The sequence below is a fragment of the Chaetura pelagica genome, unplaced genomic scaffold (genome assembly GCF_000747805.2).
Source record: "Chaetura pelagica isolate M959 unplaced genomic scaffold, ChaPel_1.0 scaffold45, whole genome shotgun sequence".
Taxonomy (NCBI): Eukaryota; Metazoa; Chordata; class Aves; order Apodiformes; family Apodidae; genus Chaetura; species Chaetura pelagica.
In genome coordinates this window covers 54,329-65,550 of record NW_009953217.1, presented here as the reverse complement: position 1 = coordinate 65,550, position 11,222 = coordinate 54,329, and the positions used below count along the sequence as shown (strand labels likewise).

Below are 11,222 nucleotides of genomic sequence, written 5' to 3'. Positions count from 1 at the left end.
CCCCCCCCGCCGCGCCCCCGGCCGTGGCCGCGATCCGCGCGCTGCTGGGCTTCCTGCGGCGGGACCGAGGTGAGGCCGGGCCGGGCGGGCCGGGGCCGCTCCCTTCCCCGCCGGCCCCCCCGGGCCGAGGCGCTGAGCCTGAACCTCCGCTGCCCCGCAGGGGAGACCATCCAGGGCCTGCGGAGCAGCCTGCTGGCCGCCATCGACACGCTGTCCGGGGTGGACTCCTCGGTGGCCGTGCGCTCGGGCGGGGAGCTGTTCCTGCGCTTCATCAGCCTCACCTCGCTGGAGTACTCGGTAAGGGCGGCCCCTCCCCGGCCCCGCCGCCCCCCGGGGTCCGCCCGCCTCACGGCAGCCAGAGGGGTGTTTTCCAGGACTACTCCAAGTGCAAAGAAATCATGATTGAGCGCGGGGAGATCTTCCTCAGGAAAGTCTCTCTCTCGAGGAACAAAATCGCCAAGCTGTGTCATCCCTTCATCAGAGATGGTGCTGTAAGTAGGTCGAGGCCGGGGCTCTCTGCTGCTGCTCCTGCTCCTCTGCTGCTGCTGCTTGCAGTAGTGAGGAAAAGGGGATGGCAGCAAAGTTTATTAACGTGTAATGTTGCCTCGTGGTCACTTCTGCAAGTACATGGAGACAACATCACTCGTCACTTTGTTAAAACTCTTCTCCCCCTCCTTCAGTGTCCCTGCAGTTCAACCATAACTTCAGGTCTGCTTCTCAGAGGTGCTGAGGAGTCACAGCTTCACATTCCCATTTAAAGTTCTAGATCATCCCCCCTTGGCTGCATCACAGGAGGCCACCAAGTCCAGCTTTCCTGTGATTGTAGAAGACAAGAGGCACCTCATTCTATAACACCAATGATCAGTTGCATGAAGTAAAAGCCACGACACCCTTCCCTGGAGGTTCCCAGAGCTCAGCACAAAGTCATGCCTGGTTATTCTTCTGTTCCCAGCGAATACTGACACATGCCTACTCAAGGGTGGTCCTCAGAGTGTTGGAAGCAGCTGTTGAGTCCAAGAAGAGATTCAGTGTTTATGTGACTGAGTCACAGCCAGATCAAGCTGGGCAAGTACTTGTTAACTTCTGTTTTATCTTGGTTAATGGGGTAAGTTTCAAGTCACATCAAATGGGTTATACCTGAAAAAAAGCTGCCAGGCTTGTTTGCAGGATTTTAAATGTTAATCCTCAGTTATATCACATTATTCTGGACAAGTGAAAAATTATTGGCAAGCAATTTTCATTACTAAATATTCCACTAAGTTACCTAGTATTTTCCTCAAAGGTTTGCAAGCTTCCAGTCACTTTTGTTGGGTTTGTTGTAATGTTTGTTTCAATTTCTACACAACTTGGAGAGCACATCATAAACCAGAACTACAGGCAAGGGAACATGAGCAGTCATGGGTTTCAGTCTTTCAGAAAATATTGTTCTAGCCTTGTCTTAAAAAATAAATAAATAAAGCCTTTCAAACTTCAAACATGTTTGCATTTTTTTTAACAGGCAAAAAATGGCAAAAGCCTTGAGGAAGCTGAACATCCCTGTGACTGTGATTCTGGATGCTGCAGTTGGGTAAGTCTGATCATTAAATCTTAATATTTTTCATCACAATTTTATTTTGGCAATGTTAGATGGAAGCTTCCTAGAAGCTTGTTCAAATCCCAGAGGTTATTACCTAGTTTGTCACAGTCACCAAACGAGTTAAACAAGTTACACCTTTAGGTGCAGGGTTAGGAGAATAAACCTGCTACAAAGCAAGTACTTGGTGTTTGTGTGCTAGAATGAACAAAGAAGTCAGACCCGGAGTGTAGAACCTGGGGATATCTGTAAAAATGAACTGAGGTGCTAAGCAAAAAGGCTACTTTCTTCCTGATTTGCATATGTGTCATCATTTGGGGCTTTCTTAAGCTATTTATTAAATTACCACTGCTTAGTAAGCTCAATTCTTGCCTAAGTACACAGTGTCCAAGGCTGCCTCCAAGAGGATACACACCTGCTTCCCAGGGCACCTCCCATCTAGGGAAGGTGGTGTGACTGGACAAGTCTACAAGTTCTGTTTGACACATCAAGTCTATTCACATGACTTGTGGGTGCTTTTCTTGTTAGGTCTGCATTTTCAGTTAACAACACAGATTGGAGGGAGGTACAGAAAGGGGGGTTGGATGAGAAGCATCCTGTGTATTTGGCCAAGGTTATCTCAGTCCAGTTACCCTTCCCTGTATAGGTAGCACCTCATCACAGGCATCCATGTCCTGTACCTGAGTATCATTCCCAGGCAGATTTAAACTTCTCCCACCATTTACACTGTTGCCAAGGTCTGGTGGGGCTGGAGAAGACCCAGTTACTTAATATTCCTGCCAGGTAAGCAGATGAGAGCTCACTCCAAGGATGTACAATAGCACATGGATTTGCAGAGGTAGATAAAACCAGCTCAGAAAAATAAAACTGTTTGAATTACCATTTCTGTCCTGTGCAGGAAGTTGTTTGTCATGTTACCCACTGAGACTTGGATTTTCTTCCCCCTTTGAACAGCTACATTATGGAGAAAGTGGACCTGGTGTTAGTTGGTGCTGAAGGTGTAGTTGAAAGTGGAGGCATTATTAACAAGGTAAGAGGTAGTGAGTTCAACACATGATTCACTCTAAACTTCTAAAGTTTGGTTTCTTTGAAGAAGTCAAAGCTTTCTGAAAAATCTTATCTAGTTGGACATTACAATGTCACACTAGCACTGAGTTTGCATGTTGTTTCCCACCTGTCTCCACAGATTGGCACTAATCAAATTGCTGTGTGTGCCAAAGCTCAGAATAAGCCATTTTATGTGGTAGCAGAAAGTTTCAAGTTTGTCAGACTTTTCCCCCTAAATCAGCAGGACGTCCCAGACAAGTTTAAGGTAAGAGAAATTCCATTTACTTCTTAGCCAGCTAAGACAGATGCACACTTACATTTCTGTGTCAGTCTTCTTTTATCTGGATCTCTCTGCTCTAGCTACTTTACATGATAAGGAGTTGCTCCCTGTTACAGCCACATGTCAAAACAGCCATAATTTGTTGAAATACGAACAGTGAGTTCCTAGAGTGGTTCCTTTGGGGCACAGGAGCAGCTGAGGGCAAGAAACAGTTAAATCAATACACTTCAGAACTACAAGTTGTACTTTACACAGTGCATCAAATCAGCTGAGACCAAGATGGTACCAGCCTGTGCCTCATTTTAAAGCAATTTACTTCCTTCAGTTTCACCACAAGCCCCTGCTCAGGGCCACAGCACCACTCCTGCCCAAAAGAGAAGAGAACTTGCAGCTGCCTAAGAACTCATTACTAATAAGTCTCCATTTCCTTCCAGTACAAAGCAGACACTCTGAAAACAAATCAGAACCTGACAGAGGAGCATCCCTGGATTGACTACACATCACCCTCACTAATTACATTGCTGTTCACAGACTTGGGTGTGTTAACTCCATCAGCTGTCAGTGATGAATTGATTAAACTCTACCTGTAACACAGGACTGTGTGCAGGAGGCATCAGCCTCTCCAGTGACTGTCACAGCTGTAAGAACTTGGGTGGTGGGAAGGAGATGACATGAAAAGGATTCATTTAATCATCAGCCTTCTTGAGTTTTTAAAGCAAAACTTTGCATGTGGATGGACCACTATTTAAAAAAATTCCAAAATTCACCAAGGCTTCTAAAGACCTAAAATAAATTATTTTACAGATGGGTGGAGTACTTGGAGTCTCTTCATGAAGAAATGAGTTCAATTCTGTTCTCTGCACCATTGCTTTGTTATAAAAATACAGTTTTATTGAAATAGGCAGTGTTTTAATATAAAAGTGTGGTCAAAATTAACTGTCAACCTTCTAAGTCAGCAACAGTTTCTGTTTTGAGTTTACTCTGGCTGCCTGTTAATCTCTTCTCAAACTCTTCTTCACTAATTTTTCCTTTTTTTAATCTTTTCAAGAGTCTTGTGTCATTCAGCAGCTCTTCCATATCTTCATCTTCAATATCAGAGCCCTGTTGGCAGTTTGAAAAACAACACATTAAACACAATACCAAAAGTTTTTCATTCTTTACAGAAGTTTACAGCTCATATTTTGCCAGGAGATTCCAAGCAGGAAATAATACTCAATTTCTACCTAGGAAACCACCCTGAGAAACTTGAGAATTGAAAATAAAAGGTGGGGAAAAAAAAACACTTTAAAATCAGCAACTTTCCAACATTATGCTGGAGCTCTGAGGAAAAAAGCCTATAGCAGCAGCATTACTGACTGCCATCAGAGTGCTGAGGAAGTTGGTTTAGTGTTTGGCTTTAAAAAACTCTATAGCCTTGTCTTTCAAGGTCCTAAAAAGTTAATTTACAGTCATCAATTCCATCCACCTGACATCCCACAGCTCTGCCATGTGGAAGTGTGTACCCATCCTGCAGTAACCACGTGTGGTTTGGCCCAACAGGCAGTTTTTACCTCTTCACGCTTCCTTTTAGCTGTTACTTTCTTCTTCTTCTCCCTCTTGGCTTTCTGCTTTGACCAGGCTTTGTTCTTTGTGAAATTCTTCTTCCCTCCATTTTCCTGTCTCTCTTTTCTTAGCTGTTCTAATTGCTTTTGTCTCTGTTTTTCTCTATTTTTATCCTTAAATGAAATGGAGTCTGTATTAACAGTGACTGGAATAAAGTCTGGAAAACATTTTCCTCTTAGTTCAGGCATCTTTGGCATTTTTAACAATGCAAAACCTTTGGCAAGGCTAGCAAAGTCCAGATCTGTTGAGATAAAAGATGATAATGTCAGTTTTCTGCTGGATAAAAATAGAATTTCACTTAGCAAGTCACAGGAAAAAACATCTTATTGTCTTGTTTGCATTATATACTTAATACTAGTAACAATACTAAGTCACTTTTATTTATGTTTATTGTGCAAGTTTTGGTCAAACTTGCTAATTAAACAATTTCACTTGAAAATTATGAGAAACATTGCTAGAAAAAATAGTTTGGCCAGAAACTAATGGCACAGAAAGTAACTGAGGTCAGGAATCAGTAGCTGAACCTTGTGAGTAGTAACACTGTTTTTTGTCAAACCAAATACTTTCTGAGAAGAAGAGTAAAAGATACCAGCTCCTGCTGGGAACTACCTTTAATTCTGAAGATCAGGTTACATTCGTGCTTGGCATAAGCCTGGACATAGGACACAAATGCCTTCATCCCTTTTTCAAACACTGCCCTGTCAGCCAGGGCCATGGACTGCAGCTTTGGGAGGAGATCTACCACGTTGGGCTGGGGTTTCATTTCCTGCATGGGACACTGAAAAGCAGAAAAGAAAGAGAAAACCAAGGGAAAAGTTCAGATGAATGATTTAAAATGCACTGTGAAACTTCCAACACACACTTCTTCCCCAGAGCATCTTGAGGGAGCTTGGAGCCCCTTTCCCTCTTCTACCTGGTCATCTCAACACTCCACCATTCAGCCCCACACATGGTTTTCCTGTCCTAGAAGAGCTCACAGACTGGAGCTCCAGAGAGGCAACATCACATCATGCCTAATCAAGGTGTGTCCTCCTCAGCAGACCTCTAGAGAATTCATACAATGAATCCTACAAATGCAGGACCAGGCACAGGAAATTACTTGAGTTAAAAATGAAGAACACGGAGGGTGCAGCCTAGAAACTGATGATAGAGGGTGGGGAAGGAGTGTAACCCACTGCTGCCTTTCTGGAATTGCTCAGCCTCAGAAATGAAAAGCCTTTCCTTACTCAGTGCATCCCTTATTGTTACTACAAAGCCAGCAGGTAACACTGGGAGCAGCTGAGTTCAAGTGTCACATCTAGTGATTAATAAGCAGCCCCTGTGGCTTTTTTAATTGTGCATCCCTGCTCAAACATCTCGGCACGTGATCTTAGGTCCCAACAAATTCTGATTTCAAGGCTCCTGTCACAAAAAGCCTGTCCCCTTGCCCCTTCCTGCTGTGGGGTAGAATGAAAGTCTACTCACCTTTTGGTTGATGGAGAGAAAGTTAATGTAGGATTCTTCCATGGGAAGCAGGAAGACAAGGGCGCTGCCCACCCGGCCGATCCGCGCTGTGCGCCCGCACCGGTGCACAAAGGCACTGGAACAGCAGGAGAGATCAGCTCAGCTGGAGCTGCTCAGGCTCATTTTGCAGAATTAACACAGCAAAAAGGCAAATTTTGTGGAATGGAGAATGTGAAGTGCTGCATACTTCTGAACTAAACCTACAGGAAGCAGCCAAATGCAGCACATGAGCTGCAGCAGCTCCTCAGCTGTTGGGACCGTGTGCTAAAGCAAGGGGCATGTGTCTGGGGGTGAAGTTCAAGCTGTTGGGAGCAGGATGACAATGGAAGCTAAAATACAGGGCAAAGCACCTTTCCTGTGATCTGAAATGTACCATTCCTTGAGCAGCTCTGTCCCTGCTCTCATGTTTCATGCTCACTAGTGTCTCACTTCTTGTTACACCTTTGATACTCTCATACCAAGCCTACACCAGAGAGCCCCTCCACACAGAGGTGGCAAACACCTCTTGGGCCTCTGCACAAGCAACACATAGTCATTTCAGTTCACATCATTTACAGCCAAAATTGCCACGTTCTGGATTCCTTGTTCACCCACTGTTTCGTGTGGTCATTCAGACCAGTTTCCAGGCAGCAATTAAGTGTGTTTTGCCACAGCTGTGTGTTCCCAGTTTATATCTGAGCAGTACAGTAGCATGATCACAAGTAAAGGTTTTTCAGATCTGAAGCTGTACCTTGCACTGCTGGGTGGGTCATACTGTAAAACCCAGTGCACTTCTGGAATGTCTATGCCACGGGCCATCACGTCAGTGCAAACTAAAATGCCACTAGGAAGAAGAAAAGGCACATTGTCATTAAAGTGCCATTTGAAAAGAGCCAGCCTCCCCACCCAGCTGTGAATTCTGCACCTACATTGGGAAAACTAGGAAAAAAACAACATTTTATAACATTTTGTTTTTTGAAAAGAGACATACTATTTTAAGGCAGTTGCAGATTTCACCAACTAAAATTCTGTGTAATTTTATGAAGAGGAATTATTTACATTTGCAGCAAAAAATTCTCCACTGTGATGGTGGTGAGACCCTGGAACAAGTTGCCCAGGGAAGCTGTGGATGCCTCATCCCTGGAAGTGTTGAAGGGCAGGTTGGATGGGGCTTGGAGCAACCTGGTCTGGTGGGAGGTATCCCTGCCCATCCAGGGGGGTTAGCTCTAGATGATCTTTAAGGTCCCTTCCAACCCAAACCATTCTGTGACTCTATGAAATCACAAAGAAAAGAGTCAATTCCCATTACAAGTTCTAAAATCAACATTACACCCACCAGAGCTGAACCACAGGTGTTTTCATACAGGCCCTAACACGCTTCTCCCAGTCTGCTGGTCATTATTTCTCCTATAACATAAAATGCCAGAAGGCAGGTCCTATGCAATAAAAAAATGAAAGCTAAAAGGGGTGAAAGCCTCTCAGCATCCTGCAAAGACAAAATGACACACCACTCACTGCTTCTGGCTCTGGCTGGATCAGCCTGTTGGTTTGTTCTTACCCCGGGAGCTTCCGAAAAGCCGTAAAAATCTTGTTCCGCTTGCGTTTCATTTTCCCATGAATGCTCATGATTTTCACTTGTTGAATTAACGATTCCAAAGCCTTCCCATAATATTCCACACAGGCACATGTGCTGTTGTGATTAAGATAGATATAAAAGCAAAAGATGATGCTGCATTTTTAACCTGATTCAGTCAAGCTGGGGTGTTCTGATACCTTTCAGAAACAGGCACTATTGCCTGTTTTTATCTAACATAGGTCTATCTTTATAACTAACATAGGATCATCTATAATGCCATACTTTAAAAATCCATATAAAATGTTTCACTCAATAAAATTCAAGGCAAACCTGACATGAAGCAATGATCAGTTTCTTTTTAAGCCCCATGACAGCTACTGAAATGATTCAGTGTTACCCCAGTGGTGTCCTTGGCGACACAAGGCACCTGTGCTGAACCTGCAGTCACAAAGCACCAGATTGTTCACCATGAAACACAAACCATTACCTGAAAAAGACAAGATGCTTTTCCTGTTTGTGCTGTCGAAGAAAATGCACCAACTGATTAAATTTTTCATCTGCTCTGCAGATCTGTACTATGCAAAAGGAAAAAAAACAAAACAAACAAGTAAGAAATAGGCCTTGGTACCAAGTGATCTGCCAGTTCCCTCCATTCCCTGAGAGCTGATAAATGCCTATGGACATCATTCCCTAATATTCATTATTTGCTCCACAGAAGTGGAATTTCCAATATTCCATCATGTAGAATATTACTCCTTTACATAATATTACTCTTGTTTAAATAAAAACAAACACTTTAGCTCCCAGCCTTCCCCTCCCCAGCCACAATCCCCCTCCTGAAGCAGAATCCCAAGGATCCCTCACAGCCACTTCTCTGAAATTGCAAAAAAACAACAAACCCTCACAGAGCAGGAAATGACACAGTTGCAGATTTAACCTCTAATTTACTGCTCTTTGAAGAATCTGCAAGAGCTCTGTCTGTGAAGACTTCTGGTTCCTCTATGAATGTGATCCTAACTGGCCAAGATTTAAAAACTTCCTGCTGGAACCAGGGAAAAGGTGAGGGCATGTACCCTCAGAAGCACAGAGGTTCACACCATGTAGTAGTTCTCCAGGCGTGTTGGTGTCTTCTGGGTGTTGCTGGCAGCCACTCCCTTCTCCTTCACCGAGATGCGGACGGGGTTCCTCAGACCTGCCCTCACCAGGTTCTCCACCTCCTGGGTCTGAGTTGCTGAAAACAGCCCTGTCCTCCTCTGCTTGGGCAAAAAGTCCAGGATGGTGTTTAAACTGCAAGGAAGCACAGGTGACACACTCATTGTCCCAAGGCTTCCCTCAGGAAGAAGCTCAAGTGTTGGAAGAGTTTATAAACCAAGTAGCTCTTCCTACAGGTACCAAGTGTGCAGCACCTTCCCTTGAGGTAACCGACTTTAAGAGAAAAGGGACATCAAGGCTTATTTGTTGAAGTGTTTTAAGCCATTCCAGTATGTAAATGATATTTAATCAAGTGTTAACAGAGCTCTGAGCAACCTCATCTGGTGGGAGGTGTCCCTGCCCATGCAGAGGGGTTGGAACTAGATGATCTCTAAGGTCTCTTCCAGCCCAAACCATTCCATGATTCTATGTGCTCATACAGATCTTAAAAAATAAATTTCAAGCTCTGTGTTCACCAAGGATCCACCTTTCCTGATTCTCTTCCCCTCTTAGCAATTGCTTTATCTACAGAGCAAAGAGAGGTAAAAGAACAAAACAGATCAAACTTAACTTCAGATGTCATCACAAGCCACGCTCATTCTCCTCAATCATACATGAAACCATTTAAAACTTCACAAGAATTACTAGAATTCAGTATTTAAATACCTTGCTTCAAAGCCCATGTCTAGAAGTCTGTCTGCTTCATCCAACACCAGCACATCAAGGGATTTCACACAGGCTGCCAGATCCAGCCCATCTGCTTTTCTCCTGAACAGGTCCTCCAGGCGGCCCGGCGTGGCTACGATGATGTTCCCACTGTTGGTGAACAAGACACTCCAAGGTGAGGACTCTGGGGGAGCTGCCAAACATTCTCCACCCACACAGCACATGGATGGCACTGATTTCACACACAGTCCTTCCTTAGTGCCTCATTGCATCCCACTCCAGGAAAAGCACCACCAGTTCCCTCAGTGTGCATCCTCACCTGCTCCTGCAGGACCACCACACCTGAGCACCTGCAGGACCACCACACCTGATCTGAAAGCCCCAAGCATGGGCAGGAAACCCCAGCTGTGAGGCCCTGGTAGCAATTACTGACCATCAACTCACCCCTGTTCCTTGAACTTTTCAACATCTTCCATGGGATTCCGGCCGCCGATTAAAAGAATCTGACTGAACCAATAAAACAGGAAGGTTTGGGTCACCTTTCAGTTCTGGTAGCTTTTGAGTGACACAAGGTCAAAGAAAAAGGAACTATGGTTGTGACAAGCCTGAAGTTCACTCACCTAAACCTGGGGAAGTGTTTTGTGAAATGGGACAGCACCTCCTCAATTTGAATGGCTAATTCCCTTGTTGGTGTGATAATTATAGCCCCAACCTGCACAGGAAAAACAACAGGAATGGATGGGAAGCAGCAGCCTAGAAAAAAGATTTGGGCAAAACTCTCCCTTGCAAGCTAAGTGAAGATGAGCCATGAGCCTAGTTTCAGAGAAATAATTCCCATGGAAATAGAATAAAATACACAAAATAAGACAAAAAGCTCACCAAGAGATACTACAGCAGTGTGCAAAACACCTCTGCTCTAAGAGCAGTATCTAATTATGATATTTATTAGCAAATAACAGTGCAAGTTCCCTGTCTGCTAAGATTTATTCCAAGTCAATGGATGCTAAAAGGCATCCAAAGGCTCTTGTTTGCAGCAATGCCAACATATTTGATTCTTTTATAACTTTTCATCATTTTTCTAAGAGCTCAGCAACCTGTTCTAACCATGTCAAATAAAAACTGTATCTACATGCAAAGAAAGCCCCCCAAGATCTATTTTCAAGATGTGAACAGTTTGTTGTTGCTACACCAAAGAGCTTAGCACACAGGCACTTTGTGTGCACACAATTCTCCTTCTTGGCACTTTTCATGAAACTGTCAAGTCTCACTGAGACATCTTAAAAACACCCTCAGAACTGACCAACTTCCCCTTACCTGCATTTTCTTTAACTTTTCTTCCCGTCTGAGAAGAATTTCCAGTATGGGAATGACAAATGCTAAGGTTTTGCCACTGCCTGTTACCTGTGAGAAGGGAAAGATTTGCAGCCCTCCCTCAGCTCCTGGGGCAAAGCAAGAAAAGCCAAGAACTCGAGCCAGAAAAGCACTCACTGCTTCTGCAGCAACGTCCTTGTTCCTCATGAAGAGCGGGATGGTCGCAGACTAAAGAGAAACATCAGGGCAGAGCTGAACTGGCTGGGGTGGAAGCAAAACCCACGGAGGCTAAACCCCCGCAAGGACAGCTCTGCAAACGTGGCCCAGGGGAAGCCAACGGCAGCGACTCTTCCCTCGCTGCTACAGAAACCAGATGCTGCTCTGACCTGCGGCCTCAGGGCTGCGACCAAGCCCGGGGGCACCGCCCGCATCCCCGGGCCCTGCTCCTCCTTCCCTGGGCCCCGCTCCCCCACCCCCGGGCCATGCTTCCCCAT

The 11,222-nt window shown here is 44.7% G+C and overlaps 2 protein-coding genes across 2 annotated transcripts; one reads left to right on the top strand and one right to left on the bottom strand.

Moving 5' to 3' along the window:
- Positions 1-5: 5 nt before the first annotated feature.
- Positions 6-3,490, top strand: EIF2B1 (eukaryotic translation initiation factor 2B, subunit 1 alpha, 26kDa; the record flags this gene model as incomplete). Its single annotated transcript, XM_009997674.1, has 8 exons — positions 6-69; positions 161-297; positions 375-491; positions 953-1,065; positions 1,499-1,567; positions 2,528-2,603; positions 2,760-2,885; positions 3,335-3,490. Coding segments are annotated over 8 exons (858 nt in total), but the record flags the coding sequence as incomplete, so codon positions are not given.
- Positions 3,491-3,769: 279 nt separating this feature from the next.
- Positions 3,770-10,950, bottom strand: DDX55 (DEAD (Asp-Glu-Ala-Asp) box polypeptide 55). The gene is made up of 13 exons (XM_009997607.1): positions 10,906-10,950; positions 10,732-10,818; positions 10,038-10,129; positions 9,862-9,924; positions 9,418-9,567; positions 8,658-8,847; positions 8,048-8,130; positions 7,543-7,674; positions 6,736-6,828; positions 5,967-6,081; positions 5,112-5,280; positions 4,451-4,743; positions 3,770-4,001 (listed from the first exon to the last, which is right to left on the bottom strand). The coding sequence occupies exons 1-13, from the start codon at positions 10,933-10,935 to the stop codon at positions 3,840-3,842; spliced, it is 1,659 nt and encodes a 552-aa protein (XP_009995909.1). The 5' UTR covers positions 10,936-10,950; the 3' UTR covers positions 3,770-3,839.
- Positions 10,951-11,222: the final 272 nt, after the last annotated feature.

Coding starts and splice junctions, on each gene's coding strand:
- DDX55 (XM_009997607.1), bottom strand. CDS start 10,935: ATGAGGAACAAGGACGTTGCTGCAGAAGCA. Junction 4,744..5,111: donor CCTGATCTTCAGAATTAAAG/GTAGTTCCCAGC, acceptor TTATCTCAACAG/ATCTGGACTTTGCTAGCCTT. Junction 4,002..4,450: donor CTAAAAGGAAGCGTGAAGAG/GTAAAAACTGCC, acceptor AACTGCCAACAG/GGCTCTGATATTGAAGATGA.